Raw genomic sequence first — 15981 nt, forward strand, 5'->3', positions numbered from 1 at the left:
AACTGCCCTGATTCTGGATGGCCAGACAGCTAGCAACAATGACAATAAACTGCCCTGATTCTGGATGGCCAGACAGCTAGCAACAATGACAAGAAACTGCCCTGATTCTGGATGGCCAGACAGCTAGCAACAATGACAATAAACTGCCCTGATTCTAGATGGCCAGACAGCTAGCAACAATGACAATAAACTGCCCTGATTCTAGATGGCCAGACAGCTAGCAACAATGACAATAAACTGCCCTGATTCTAGATGGCCAGACAGCTAGCAACAATGACAATAAACTGCCCTGATTCTGGATGGCCAGACAGCTAGCAACAATGACAATAAACTGCCCTGATTCTGGATGGCCAGATAGCTAGCAACAATGACAATAAACTGCCCTGATTCTAGATGGCCAGACAGCTAGCAACAATGACAATAAACTGCCCTGATTCTAGATGGCCAGACAGCTAGCAACAATGACAATAAACTGCCCTGATTCTGGATGGCCAGACAGCTAGCAACAATGACAATAAACTGCCCTGATTCTGGATGGCCAGACAGCTAGCAACAATGACAAGAAACTGCCCTGATTCTGGATGGCCAGACAGCTAGCAACAATGACAATAAACTGCCCTGATTCTGGATGGCCAGACAGCTAGCAACAATGACAAGAAACTGCCCTGATTCTGGATGGCCAGACAGCTAGCAACAATGACAATAAACTGCCCTGATTCTGGATGGCCAGACAGCTAGCAACAATGACAAGAAACTGCTCTGATTCTGGATGGCCAGACAGCTAGTAACAATGACAATAAACTGCCCTGATTCTGGATGGCTAGATAGCTAGCAACAATGACAATAAACTGCCCTGATTCTGGATGGCTAGATAGCTAGCAACAATGACAATAAACTGCCCTGATTCTGGATGGCCAGACAGCTAGCAACAATGACAATAAACTGCCCTGATTCTGGATGGCCAGATAGCTAGTAACAATGACAATAAACTGCCCTGATTCTGGATGGCCAGACAGCTAGCAACAATGACAATAAACTGCCCTGATTCTGGATGGCCAGATAGCTAGCAAAAATGACAATAAACTGCCCTGATTCTGGATGGCCAGATAGCTAGTAACAATGACAAGAAACTGCCCTGATTCTGGATGGCCAGATAGCTAGCAACAATGACAATAAACTGCCCTGATTCTGGATGGCCAGACAGCTAGCAACAATGACAATAAACTGCCCTGAAAGCTAGCAACAATGACAATAAACTGTCCTGATTCTGGATGGCCAGACAGCTAGCAACAATGACAAGAAACTGCCCTGATTCTGGATGGCCAGACAGCTAGCAACAATGACAATAAACTGCCCTGATTCTGGATGGCCAGATAGCTAGTAACAATGACAAGAAACTGCCCTGATTCTGGATGGCCAGATAGCTAGCAACAATGACAATAAACTGCCCTGATTCTGGATGGCCAGACAGCTAGCAACAATGACAATAAACTGCCCTGAAAGCTAGCAACAATGACAATAAACTGTCCTGATTCTGGATGGCCAGACAGCTAGCAACAATGACAAGAAACTGCCCTGATTCTGGATGGCCAGACAGCTAGCAACAATGACAAGAAACTGCCCTGATTCTGGATGGCCAGACAGCTAGCAACAATGACAAGAAACTGGCATGTCGTAGAATCATAACTGTCTACATTCAGCTAGTTTCATCTTGTTCTTGATTCCATGTCTTGTTCTGAGAAGTTTTGACTTATATCACATCAGTGGAAATATAAATATAGCAAAACCAACAACTGTAAAGATGTATTTGAGAGACAACAAGTGCTCATTGTGCAACTTTATTTATGTTTTCAATAAACATTTGGAGGACAAAATATAGTTGACATGTTGTCAACAGTCTAAGCCAATCCCGTCTGTTTTGACCAATAGTTGCACACGCTTCGGTTTTGTTGCTGGACAACCAACCCGGCTATATCCCCAGTCCTCATCTATCCCCACTGTAGGAGACAGAACATCTCCCAGGTCTCATCTATCCCCACTGTAGGAGACAGAACATCTCCCAGGTCTCATCTATCCCCACTGTAGGAGACAGAACATCTCCCAGGTCTCATCTATCCCCACTGTAGGAGACAGAACATCTCCCAGGTCTCATCTATCCCCACTGTAGGAGACAGAACATCTCCCAGTTCTCATCTATCCCCACTGTAGGGGATGAAACATCACCCAGTTCTCATCTATCCCCACTGTAGGAGACAGAACATCTCCCAGGTCTCATCTATCCCCACTGTAGGAGACAGAACATCTCCCAGTTCTCATCTATCCCCACTGTAGGAGACAGAACATCTCCCAGTTCTCATCTATCCCCACTGTAGGAGACAGAACATCTCCCAGGTCTCATCTATCCCCACTGTAGGAGACAGAACATCTCCCAGTTCTCATCTATCCCCACTGTAGGAGACAGAACATCTCCCAGGTCTCATCTATCCCCACTGTAGGAGACAGAACATCTCCCAGTTCTCATCTATCCCCACTGTAGGAGACAGAACATCTCCCAGTTCTCATCTATCCCCACTGTAGGAGACAGAACATCTCCCAGGTCTCATCTATCCCCACTGTAGGAGACAGAACATCTCCCAGGTCTCATCTATCCCCACTGTAGGAGACAGAACATCTCCCAGGTCTCATCTATCCCCACTGTAGGAGACAGAACATCTCCCAGTTCTCATCTATCCCCACTGTAGGGGATGAAACATCTCCCAGTTCTCATCTATCCCCACTGTAGGAGACAGAACATCTCCCAGTTCTCATCTATCCCCACTGTAGGGGATGAAACATCACCCAGTTCTCATCTATCCCCACTGTAGGAGACAGAACATCTCCCAGTTCTCATCTATCCCCACTGTAGGAGACAGAACATCTCCCAGTTCTCATCTATCCCCACTGTAGGAGACAGAACATCTCCCAGTTCTCATCTATCCCCACTGTAGGAGACAGAACATCTCCCAGTTCTCATCTATCCCCACTGTAGGGGATGAAACATCACCCAGTTCTCATCTATCCCCACTGTAGGAGACAGAACATCTCCCAGTTCTCATCTATCCCCACTGTAGGAGACAGAACATCTCCCAGTTCTCATCTATCCCCACTGTAGGAGACAGAACATCTCCCAGTTCTCATCTATCCCCACTGTAGGAGACAGAACATCTCCCAGTTCTCATCTATCCCCACTTTAGGAGATGAAACATCACCCAGTTCTCATCTATCCCCACTGTAGGAGACAGAACATCTCCCAGGTCTCATCTATCCCCACTGTAGGAGACAGAACATCTCCCAGTTCTCATCTATCCCCACTGTAGGAGACAGAACATCGCCCAGGTCTCATCTATCCCCACTGTAGGGGATGAAACATCACCCAGTTCTCATCTATCCCCACTGTAGGAGACAGAACATCACCCAGTTCTCATCTATCCCCACTGTAGGAGACAGAACATCTCCCAGTTCTCATCTATCCCCACTGTAGGGGATGAAACATCACCCAGTTCTCATCTATCCCCACTGTAGGAGACAGAACATCTCCCAGGTCTCATCTATCCCCACTGTAGGAGACAGAACATCACCCAGTTGTCATCTATCCCCACTGTAGGAGACAGAACATCTCCCAGGTCTCATCTATCCCCACTGTAGGAGACAGAACGTCTCCCAGTCCTCATCTATCCCCACTGTAGGAGACGGAACATCTCCCAGTTCTCATCTATCCCCACTGTAGGAGACAGAACATCTCCCAGTTCTCATCTATCCCCACTGTAGGAGACAGAACATCGCCCAGGTCTCATCTATCCCCACTGTAGGGGATGAAACATCACCCAGTTCTCATCTATCCCCACTGTAGGAGACAGAACATCTCCCAGTTCTCATCTATCCCCACTGTAGGAGACAGAACATCTCCCAGTTCTCATCTATCCCCACTGTAGGAGACAGAACGTCTCCCAGTTCTCATCTATCCCCACTGTAGGGGATGAAACATCACCCAGTTCTCATCTATCCCCACTGTAGGAGACAGAACATCTCCCAGTTCTCATCTATCCCCACTGTAGGAGACAGAACATCTCCCAGTTCTCATCTATCCCCACTGTAGGAGACAGAACATCTCCCAGTTCTCATCTATCCCCACTGTAGGAGATGAAACATCACCCAGTTCTCATCTATCCCCACTGTAGGAGACAGAACATCTCCCAGTTCTCATCTTTCCCCACTGTAGGGGATGAAACATCTCCCAGTTCTCATCTATCCCCACTGTAGGAGACAGAACATCTCCCAGTTCTCATCTATCCCCACTGTAGGAGACAGAACATCGCCCAGGTCTCATCTATCCCCACTGTAGGAGACAGAACATCTCCCAGTTCTCATCTATCCCCACTGTAGGAGACAGAACATCTCCCAGTTCTCATCTATCCCCACTGTAGGAGACAGAACATCTCCCAGTTCTCATCTATCCCACTGTAGGAGACAGAACGTCTCCCAGTTCTCATCTATCCCCACTGTAGGGGAGGAAACATCTCCCAGTTCTCATCTATCCCCCCTGTAGGAGACAGAACATCTCCCAGTTCTCATCTATCCCCACTGTAGGAGACAGAACATCTCCCAGTTCTCATCTATCCCCACTGTAGGAGACAGAACATCTCCCAGTTCTCATCTATCCCCACTGTAGGAGACAGAACATCTCCCAGTTCTCATCTATCCCCACTGTAGGAGACAGAACATCTCCCAGTTCTCATCTATCCCCACTGTAGGAGACAGAACACCTCCCAGTTCTCATCTATCCCCACTGTAGGAGACAGAACGTCTCCCAGTCCTCATCTATCCCCACTGTAGGAGACGGAACATCTCCCAGTTCTCATCTATCCCCACTGTAGGAAACAGAACATCTCCCAGTTCTCATCTATCCCCCCTGTAGGAGACAGAACATCTCCAAGTTCTCATCTATCCCCACTGTAGGAGACAGAACATCTCCCAGTTCTCATCTATCCCCACTGTAGGGGATGAAACATCTCCCAGTTCTCATTTATCCCCACTGTAGGAGACAGAACATCTCCCAGTTCTCATCTATCCCCACTGTAGGAGACAGAACGTCTCCCAGTTCTCATCTATCCCCACTGTAGGGGATGAAACATCACCCAGTTCTCATCTATCCCCACTGTAGGAGACAGAACATCTCCCAGTTCTCATCTATCCCCACTGTAGGAGACAGAACATCTCCCAGTTCTCATCTATCCCCACTGTAGGAGACAGAACATCTCCCAGTTCTCATCTATCCCCACTGTAGGAGACAGAACATCTCCCAGTTCTCATCTATCCCCACTGTAGGAGACAGAACATCTCCCAGTTCTCATCTATCCCCACTGTAGGAGACAGAACATCTCCCAGTTCTCATCTATCCCCACTGTAGGAAACAGAACATCTCCCAGTTCTCATCTATCCCCACTGTAGGAGACAGAACATCTCCCAGTCCTCATCTATCCCCACTGTAGGAGACAGAACATCTCCCAGGTCTCATCTATCCCCACTGTAGGAGACAGAACGTCTCCCAGTCCTCATCTATCCCCACTGTAGGAGACGGAACATCTCCCAGTTCTCATCTTTCCCCACTGTAGGAGACAGAACATCTCCCAGTTCTCATCTATCCCCACTGTAGGAGACAGAACATCACCCAGTTCTCATCTATCCCCACTGTAGGAGACAGAACATCTCCCAGTTCTCATTTATCCCCACTGTAGGAGACAGAACGTCTCCCAGTCCTCATCTATCCCCACTGTAGGGGATGAAACATCACCCAGTTCTCATCTATCCCCACTGTAGGAGACAGAACATCTCCCAGTTCTCATCTATCCCCACTGTAGGAGACAGAACATCTCCCAGTTCTCATCTATCCCCACTGTAGGAGACAGAACATCTCCCAGTTCTCATCTATCCCCACTGTAGGAGACAGAACATCTCCCAGTTCTCATCTATCCCCACTGTAGGAGACAGAACATCTCCCAGTTCTCATTTATCCCCACTGTAGGAGACAGAACGTCTCCCAGTCCTCATCTATCCCCACTGTAGGAGACAGAACATCTCCCAGTTCTCATCTATCCCCACTGTAGGAGACAGAACATCTCCCAGTTCTCATCTATCCCCACTGTAGGAGACAGAACATCTCCCAGTTCTCATCTATCCCCACTGTAGGAGACAGAACATCTCCCAGTTCTCATTTATCCCCACTGTAGGAGACAGAACGTCTCCCAGTCCTCATCTATCCCCACTGTAGGAGACAGAACATCTCCCAGTTCTCATCTATCCCCACTGTAGGAGACAGAACATCTCCCAGTTCTCATTTATCCCCACTGTAGGAGACAGAACGTCTCCCAGTCCTCATCTATCCCCACTGTAGGAGACAGAACATCTCCCAGTTCTCATCTATCCCCACTGTAGGAGACAGAACATCTCCCAGTTCTCATCTATCCCCACTGTAGGAGACAGAACATCTCCCAGTCCTCATCTATCCCCACTGTAGGAGACAGAACATCTCCCAGTTCTCATCTATCCCCACTGTAGGAGACAGAACATCTCCCAGTTCTCATCTATCCCCACTGTAGGAGACAGAACGTCTCCCAGGTCTCATCTATCCCCACTGTAGGAGACAGAACATCTCCCAGTTCTCATCTATCCCCACTGTAGGAGACAGAACATCTCCCAGGTCTCATCTATCCCCACTGTAGGAGACAGAACACCTCCCAGTTGTCATCTATCCCCACTGTAGGAGATGAAACATCTCCCAGTTCTCATCTATCCCCACTGTAGGAGACAGAACATCTCCCAGTTCTCATCTATCCCCACTGTAGGAGATGAAACATCTCCCAGTTCTCATCTATCCCCACTGTAGGAGACAGAACATCTCCCAGTTCTCATCTATCCCCACTGTAGGAGACAGAACATCTCCCAGTTCTCATCTATCCCCACTGTAGGAGACAGAACATCTCCCAGTTCTCATCTATCCCCACTGTAGGAGATGAAACATCACCCAGTTCTCATCTATCCCCACTGTAAGGAGACAGAACATCTCCCAGTTCTCATCTTTCCCCACTGTAGGGGATGAAACATCTCCCAGTTCTCATCTATCCCCACTGTAGGAGACAGAACATCTCCCAGTTCTCATCTATCCCCACTGTAGGAGACAGAACATCTCCCAGTTCTCATCTATCCCACTGTAGGAGACAGAACGTCTCCCAGTTCTCATCTATCCCCACTGTAGGGGATGGAACATCACCCAGTTCTCATCTATCCCCACTGTAGGAGACAGAAGATCTCCCAGTTCTCATATATCCCCACTGTAGGAGACAGAACATCTCCCAGTTCTCATCTATCCCCACTGTAGGAGACAGAACATCGCCCAGGTCTCATCTATCCCCACTGTAGGGGATGAAACATCACCCAGTTCTCATCTATCCCCACTGTAGGAGACAGAACATCTCCCAGTTCTCATATATCCCCACTGTAGGAGACAGAACATCTCCCAGTTCTCATCTATCCCCACTGTAGGAGATGAAACATCTCCCAGTTCTCATCTATCCCCACTGTAGGAGACAGAACATCTCCCAGTTCTCATCTATCCCCACTGTAGGAGACAGAACGTCTCCCAGTTCTCATCTATCCCCACTGTAGGGGATGAAACATCACCCAGTTCTCATCTATCCCCACTGTAGGAGACAGAACATCTCCCAGTTCTCATCTATCCCCACTGTAGGGGATGAAACATCACCCAGTTCTCATCTATCCCCACTGTAGGAGACAGAACATCTCCCAGGTCTCATCTATCCCCACTGTAGGAGACAGAACATCACCCAGGTCTCATCTATCCCCACTGTAGGAGACAGAACATCACCCAGTTCTCATCTATCCCCACTGTAGGAGACAGAACATCTCCCAGTTCTCATTTATCCCCACTGTAGGAGACAGAACGTCTCCCAGTCCTCATCTATCCCCACTGTAGGGGATGAAACATCACCCAGTTCTCATCTATCCCCACTGTAGGAGACAGAACATCTCCCAGTTCTCATCTATCCCCACTGTAGGAGACAGAACATCTCCCAGTTCTCATCTATCCCCACTGTAGGAGACAGAACATCACCCAGGTCTCATCTATCCCCACTGTAGGAGACAGAACATCTCCCAGTTCTCATCTATCCCCACTGTAGGAGACAGAACATCTCCCAGTTCTCATCTATCCCCACTGTAGGAGACAGAACATCTCCCAGTTCTCATCTATCCCCACTGTAGGAGACAGAACATCACCCAGTTGTCATCTATCCCCACTGTAGGGGATGAAACATCACCCAGTTCTCATCTATCCCCACTGTAGGAGACAGAACATCACCCAGTTCTCATCTATCCCCACTGTAGGAGACAGAACATCTCCCAGTTCTCATCTATCCCCACTGTAGGAGACAGAACATTGCCCAGGTCTCATCTATCCCCACTGTAGGGGATGAAACATCACCCAGTTCTCATCTATCCCCACTGTAGGAGACAGAACATCTCCCAGTTCTCATCTATCCCCACTGTAGGAGACAGAACATCTCCCAGTTCTCATCTATCCCCACTGTAGGAGACAGAACATCTCCCAGTTCTCATCTATCCCCACTGTAGGGGATGAAACATCACCCAGTTCTCATCTATCCCCACTGTAGGAGACAGAACATCACCCAGTTCTCATCTATCCCCACTGTAGGGGATGAAACATCACCCAGTTCTCATCTATCCCCACTGTAGGAGACAGAACATCTCCCAGTTCTCATCTATCCCCACTGTAGGAGACAGAACATCTCCCAGTTCTCATCTATCCCCACTGTAGGAGACAGAACATCTCCCAGTTCTCATCTATCCCCACTGTAGGAGACAGAACATCACCCAGTTCTCATCTATCCCCACTGTAGGAGACAGAACATCTCCCAGTTCTCATCTATCCCCACTGTAGGAGATGAAACATCTCCCAGTTCTCATCTATCCCCACTGTAGGGGACAGAACATCTCCCAGTTCTCATCTATCCCCACTGTAGGAGATGAAACATCACCCAGTTCTCATCTATCCCCACTGTAGGAGACAGAACATCTCCCAGTTCTCATCTATCCCCACTGTAGGGGATGAAACATCTCCCAGTTCTCATCTATCCCCACTGTAGGGGACAGAACATCTCCCAGTTCTCATCTATCCCCACTGTAGGAGATGAAACATCACCCAGTTCTCATCTATCCCCACTGTAGGAGACAGAACATCTCCCAGTTCTCATCTATCCCCACTGTAGGGGATGAAACATCTCCCAGTTCTCATCTATCCCCACTGTAGGAGACAGAACATCTCCCAGTTCTCATTTATCCCCACTGTAGGAGACAGAACATCGCCCAGGTCTCATCTATCCCCACTGTAGGGGATGAAACATCACCCAGTTCTCATCTATCCCCACTGTAGGAGACAGAACATCTCCCAGTTCTCATCTATCCCCACTGTAGGAGACAGAACATCTCCCAGTTCTCATCTATCCCCACTGTAGGAGACAGAACATCTCCCAGTTCTCATCTATCCCCACTGTAGGAGACAGAACATCTCCCAGGTCTCATCTATCCCCACTGTAGGAGACAGAACATCACCCAGTTCTCATCTATCCCCACTGTAGGAGACAGAACATCTCCCAGTTCTCATCTATCCCCACTGTAGGAGACAGAACATCTCCCAGTTCTCATCTATCCCCACTGTAGGAGACAGAACATCACCCAGTTGTCATCTATCCCCACTGTAGGGGATGAAACATCACCCAGTTCTCATCTATCCCCACTGTAGGAGACAGAACATCACCCAGTTCTCATCTATCCCCACTGTAGGAGACAGAACATCTCCCAGTTCTCATCTATCCCCACTGTAGGAGACAGAACATCACCCAGTTCTCATCTATCCCCACTGTAGGAGACAGAACATCTCCCAGTTCTCATCTATCCCCACTGTAGGAGACAGAACATCACCCAGTTGTCATCTATCCCCACTGTAGGGGATGAAACATCACCCAGTTCTCATCTATCCCCACTGTAGGAGACAGAACATCACCCAGTTGTCATCTATCCCCACTGTAGGGGATGAAACATCACCCAGTTCTCATCTATCCCCACTGTAGGAGACAGAACATCGCCCAGGTCTCATCTATCCCCACTGTAGGAGACAGAACATCTCCCAGTTCTCATCTATCCCCACTGTAGGAGACAGAACATCTCCCAGGTCTCATCTATCCCCACTGTAGGAGACAGAACATCTCCCAGGTCTCATCTATCCCCACTGTAGGAGACAGAACATCTCCCAGTTCTCATCTATCCCCACTGTAGGAGACAGAACATCGCCCAGGTCTCATCTATCCCCACTGTAGGAGACAGAACATCTCCCAGTTCTCATCTATCCCCACTGTAGGAGACAGAACATCTCCCAGTTCTCATCTATCCCCACTGTAGGAGACAGAACATCACCCAGTTCTCATCTATCCCCACTGTAGGAGACAGAACATCTCCCAGTCCTCATCCTCCGGTGAGGAGGTCAATTAACTTCAGATGAAACAGAACCATATTCCACTCTCCTCCACCTCCTCTCCTTCTCCTTCACCTCCACCACCTCTCCTTCTCCTCCTCTCCTTCTCCTCCACCTCCTCTCCTTCACCTCCACCCCCTCTCCTTCTCCACCCCCTCTCCTTCTCCTCTTCCCCCTCTCCTACTCCTTCTCCCTCTCTCCTCCACCCACCTTTCCTTCTCCACCTCCTCTCCTTCTCCTCCACCTCCACCTCCTTCTCCTCCACCTCCTCTCCTTCTCCTCCACCTCCTCTCCTTCACCTCCACCCCCTCTCCTTCTCCACCCCCTCTCCTTCTCCTCCACCCCCTCTCCTACTCCTTCTCCCTCTCTCCTCCACCCACCTTTCCTTCTCCACCCCCTCTCCTTCTCCTCCACCCCCTCTCCTTGTCCTCCATGACTTAGTCAATACATTGATACATGAGGTCTTCTCGTGAGCAAATGATCACACATTGAAACCAGTTATAACCAGTTATAATCAGTTATGTTCCTCGCCCGCCACCAAGCACAACCTTAAATCTGAAAACGCTCATCCAAGCTGAGAAATGTAAGAGGAAACTAATGTTTCTATAGGCCATTAAAAATAGGCAAAAATCATATAGTTCAGACGTTGAAAGCCGTCCGTTGGCCTTTGACGACCTGGTGGGAAATCTAGTGGTGTGTCTGTCAGAGGAGAGAGGAACGGAGAGGTACTGAACAGCTGTTATATCGTGGGAAGTATTTTACTATTAAGTCTACACCTGTTGTTTATGAAGCATGTGACAAATAACATTAGATTGTATTTGAAGGTGCTGTTTTAGTGGAGTTGTGTCTATGGACCTAGAGGAGCTATTACCCACTGGGACCACCATTGGGTAGTCTCTTACATCCTTTCAACTTCTAACTACAGACCTCGCTGCACGCACGCACGCACGCACGCACGCACGCACGCACGCACGCACGCACGCACACACACACACACACACACACACACACACACACCTAATAGGAGTGACGAGCCCTTCTCATTTACATTAAAATGAGGTATTTCCTAGCGTTGGATTTTCTCCTTCTGTCTCTTCTCTTTAAAGCGCTGAAGTTTGCAGACGGGCTCCTGACACATTATGAGAAGACGTTTGTTTCTGTCGTTTGGCTCATTTTCACTGAGGCATAAATGAGATTTGAAAAAATTTCACAACAGAGCAAGTAGCGAACGGAAAGACTTAGTAAAAGAGACTGCATCCTCAATGGCACCCATATTCCCTCTTTAAGGCACTACCCATAGGGGCTCTGGTCAAATGTAGTGCACTATAATAGGGAATAGGGTTCCATTTGGAACACCCAGTGTTTGAGTTAGGGGAAAGAGCTACTGCTGATGTAATGGTTACAGGATTACAGTTGAATGTTAAGTGTCTGAAACAACCACTGACTTAGCCTGCCAGCCAGGATACCGTAAAACGAGGTTTAACGTATGAACGTCAAGTCTTCAGTAATACTGAGTAATCCCTCCTGGAACGCAGTTTTCCTTGCTCCCTAGAGAGCTCCTTCCCGTCGCTGGGATCTGATGGGAAGGACGAGCTTTTACACTCATGGTCTGCATCTCAAATGGTACCCTATTTCCTCTTTAGGGCACTACCCATAGGGCTCTGGTCAAATGTAGTGCACTATATAGGGAATAGGGTGCCATAGTCCTCTGGTCTAAAGTAGTGCACTATGTAGGGGGCCATTTGAGATGAAACCATAAGGTGGAGGAAGCTACTCTCAGTTCCCTGGGATGTGATGATGGGAGGGACATAGCCTGGTCCCAGATCTGTTTGTGCTGTCTTGGAAGGATGTGGTGATACAGTTGTTGTTGTGTTACAGTGTTACACTGTGTTACAGTCCTGTGGTAGCTAGCTATATTAGGCTCCTGGGGAGGCTACTCTCTGTGCTGTTTTCATGGAAACGAATAGATAGTATTCTGGGATTACTTTCTTACAGCATGGTTCTCCAGCGTAACACAGCCAGTAGTGAAATATCAACAACAAAAATGTATTTCATTAGTAAGATGCTATCAGCTTATTGTATGTCTCTTTCTAAAGCCTTTGAGTGTTTTTTGAAAGATGTCGATTACATAACTTTATACAAAAGCTTAAAATTATTTTTGGACCTCCTTACAATGTTTCCATGTTTATTTTTGGGAAATATGTTTTTATCAATGCTATAGCCCTTTAAGCAGGACACAAAATGAAAATCAGGATCATTACTGCCCCCTAGTGGCCAATGCAGAGGTTTGTGAAAAGTAGAAGATCAACAGAGAGAGGAAAACGGAACATGGGAACAATTCAGTCTAGTTTCACCTCATCAAAAAGGTCTTATTTCTAACCTTACAGAATAATCTACTGGTTCAGGTTCATAGTTCATCCAGGTGTAAGGTGACAGTAACAGTGTCAAAACTAACAGTTAAAGTATGGACTGTAGGTGACACGTGAATGACCCTCGAATGTCTAGATTCTGGCTTGTAGCTTGTTTTGTAAAAATTCCTGTACAGAAGCACAGGCCAAAGAGGAGACAGAAGCTGAAAATGCTGGCCCCACAGCCAGCCAAGTTCAGACACAGCCAGCCAAGTTCAGACACAGCCAGCCAAGTTCAGTACATACTGTAGGAAGCAAAGCAAGCCATGCATTGCAGCCTCCGTACACCATTAGCTTTCAGCCGCAACCCCAGAATCAGCAGTCCCAGCCAGCCCCAGAGCCAGCAGTCCAAGCCAGCCCCAGTCCCCAGACCCCGCTGTCCCAGCCAGCCCCAGACCCTGCAGTCCCAGCCTTCCCCAGTCCCTAGCATTCGGCCCTAACTTCAGCCTCAGACCCCATTGTCTCACGTCAGATAGAGCGACAGCCATCTTCACTGATCCGTCTGTTAACTCGCAAACAATCATGGAATAGCTAAAAACAAGTCTGGCTACAATATGTTGTCATAACATTCTAATATCATCCTCAAAAGAGTCAGAGTTAATCTTAACTAAACTATAAACCTGTAGCTAATATTGACCTGATTTTTTTTAATGAGCAAATCTTCACTACCTAATTCTACATCTAGCAACAATGCTTTGTGGTAGTAGAATCAGTATTTATGAAATTCAAAATGTGTTACCGGGAACCAGTTTTAAAATCAATCCAAATTAAATGAAGGACAGGGCTGGTTAACACACTCAATGCTGACTATTCCCTCTAACTGTAGTGTAGTGAAGTTCTAGTTTTAACACACACATTCGTTTTCATGATATTTTTTTTCCGGCTGTGATTGGTGTCGGCAGAGTTCCACAGCCAAGCTGCTCTCTGTGACGTCATCACGTCGGCCAAATGTTACAACGTAGCGAGGCACAGTGCCAAACTGGCTACCGTAATGTCTATTCAAACCAGCTTGCACTATGGCTGCTAGCTGGAGCAAGTTTGCTCAGCTGATCAAGCATGGTTTGCCGTAGTAGCTGGTGTGCCATTGCTACTGAGAGTGGAGTGATTTTCAGAATTAGGAACTAGTATTAGTTTTTCATTAATTTTTTTAGATGAGTTCCACGTCCTACAAGACAGATCGGTTGACGGACGAGTGGCGCCATCTGACGTGAGACAAACAACAGCACAATGCCTCAGACCCACAACAGCTCAGCAACAAACACACATTGAGGAGGAAGAGGAGGGGGGGGGAGATGATGCAGCACATTCCCTCACATCTCCTAAAGAGGGAGAGTAGGAAACAACAAAGAGAGAAGAACAAAACAGGGGAGGAGAGAGACAGAGAGACAGAGAGAGAGAGAGAGAGAGAGAGAGAGAGAGAGAGAGAGAGAGAGAGAGAGAGAGAGAGAGAGAGAGAGAGAGAGAGAGAGAGAGAGAGAGAGAGAGAGAGAGACAGAGAGACAGAGACAGAGACAGAGAGAGAGAGAGAGGAACTGAATGATGGATGGACGACTAGAGTTTAAAAAGGAGTGAGAGTGAAGAGATTAAAATAGATATTACAGGAACACGACAAGGAGATGTGTTATCTAATAGTAAATATTTTTACTGAATAGTAGAATGGGAGGAGAGGGATTTGATATAAATCATATACCTAGGCATGTCCGAATCAAGAAACTGTCTGTGAAAAACACAAAACAACATCGTGTTAGTGGAGTGGACTGGAGAGACACGTCAGCAGCAGCATGGTGTCCCTTACTGATGACCTCACAGCAAATCTGTTTGTTCCTGTATGATGGCAGCAAAGCTATGTCTGAGGAATGTTTTTGGGGGTTAGGGGAAAGGATACCAGCAAAGCAGTGTGGTTAAACCATAAGAGAGGATCACAATACTGGTACATAATCATAAGAAAACATCGACATACCTAAATTCAGAGGTTATACACTAACAAGCCCCTACTGTAGGTAGTACAGTAAAATGCAGGGCTGTGCAAAGTGAGTTATGGTGTGTAGTTATGGTGTGTAGTTATGGTGTGTAGTTATGCTAAGTGAGTTATGGTGTGTAGCTATGCTAAGTGAGTTATGGTGTGTAGTTATGCTAAGTGAGTTATGGTGTGTAGTAATGCTAAGTGAGTTATGGCGTATAGTTATGGTGTGTAGTTATGGTAAGTGAGTTATGGTGTGTAGTAATGCTAAGTGAGTTATGGCGTATAGTTATGGTGTGTAGTTATGCTAAGTGAGTTATGGTGTGTAGTTATGCTAAGTGAGTTATGGTGTGTAGATATGCTAAGTGAGTTACGGTGTGTAGTTATGCTAAGTGAGTTATGGTGTGTAGTTATGCTAAGTGAGTTATGGTGTGTAGTTATGGTGTGTAGTTATGGTGTGTAGTTATGCTACGTGAGTTATGGTGTGTAGATATGCTAAGTGAGTTATGGTGTGTAGATATGCTAAGTGAGTTATGGTGTGTAGTTATGCTAAGTGAGTTATGGTGTGTAGATATGCTAAGTGAGTTATGGTGTGTAGATATGCTAAGTGAGTTACGGTGTGTAGTTATGCTAAGTGAGTTATGGTGTGTAGTTATGCTAAGTGAGTTATGGTGTGTAGTTATGGTGTGTAGTTATGGTGTGTAGTTATGCTACGTGAGTTATGGTGTGTAGTTATGCTAAGTGAGTTATGGTGTGTAGATATGCTAAGTTAGTTATGGTGTGTAGTTATGCTAAGTGAGTTATGGTGTGTAGTTATGCTAAGTGAGTTATGGTGTGTAGTTATGCTAAGTGAGTTATGGTGTGTAGATATGCTAAGTGAGTTATGGTGTGTAGATATGCTAAGTTAGTTATGGTGTGTAGTTATGGTGTGTAGTTATGCTAAGTGAGTTATGGTGTGTAGTTATGGTGTGTAGTTATGCTATGTGAGTTATGGTGTGTAGTTATGCTAA

At 46.9% G+C, this 15981-nt stretch overlaps 1 protein-coding gene across 23 annotated transcripts in view; it reads right to left on the reverse strand.

Annotated features, from left to right (window-relative positions):
- The window catches only part of LOC139539409 (kinesin-like protein KIF1A), a 242293-nt gene that overhangs the window by 19707 nt on the left and 206605 nt on the right, over positions 1 to 15981 (reverse strand). For 14 of the 23 annotated variants that reach the window (XM_071342327.1, XM_071342325.1, XM_071342320.1 and 11 more), the window contains one exon: positions 14702 to 14728. The exons of the other annotated variants lie outside the window; for them this stretch is intronic. In XM_071342327.1, the coding sequence (XP_071198428.1) occupies positions 14702 to 14728 (27 nt within the window). The remainder of the gene's footprint in view (positions 1 to 14701; positions 14729 to 15981) is intronic. 23 annotated transcript variants of the gene reach the window in all.

Source organism: Salvelinus alpinus, chromosome 15 (genome assembly GCF_045679555.1).
Source record: "Salvelinus alpinus chromosome 15, SLU_Salpinus.1, whole genome shotgun sequence".
NCBI classification, from domain to species: Eukaryota; Metazoa; Chordata; class Actinopteri; order Salmoniformes; family Salmonidae; genus Salvelinus; species Salvelinus alpinus.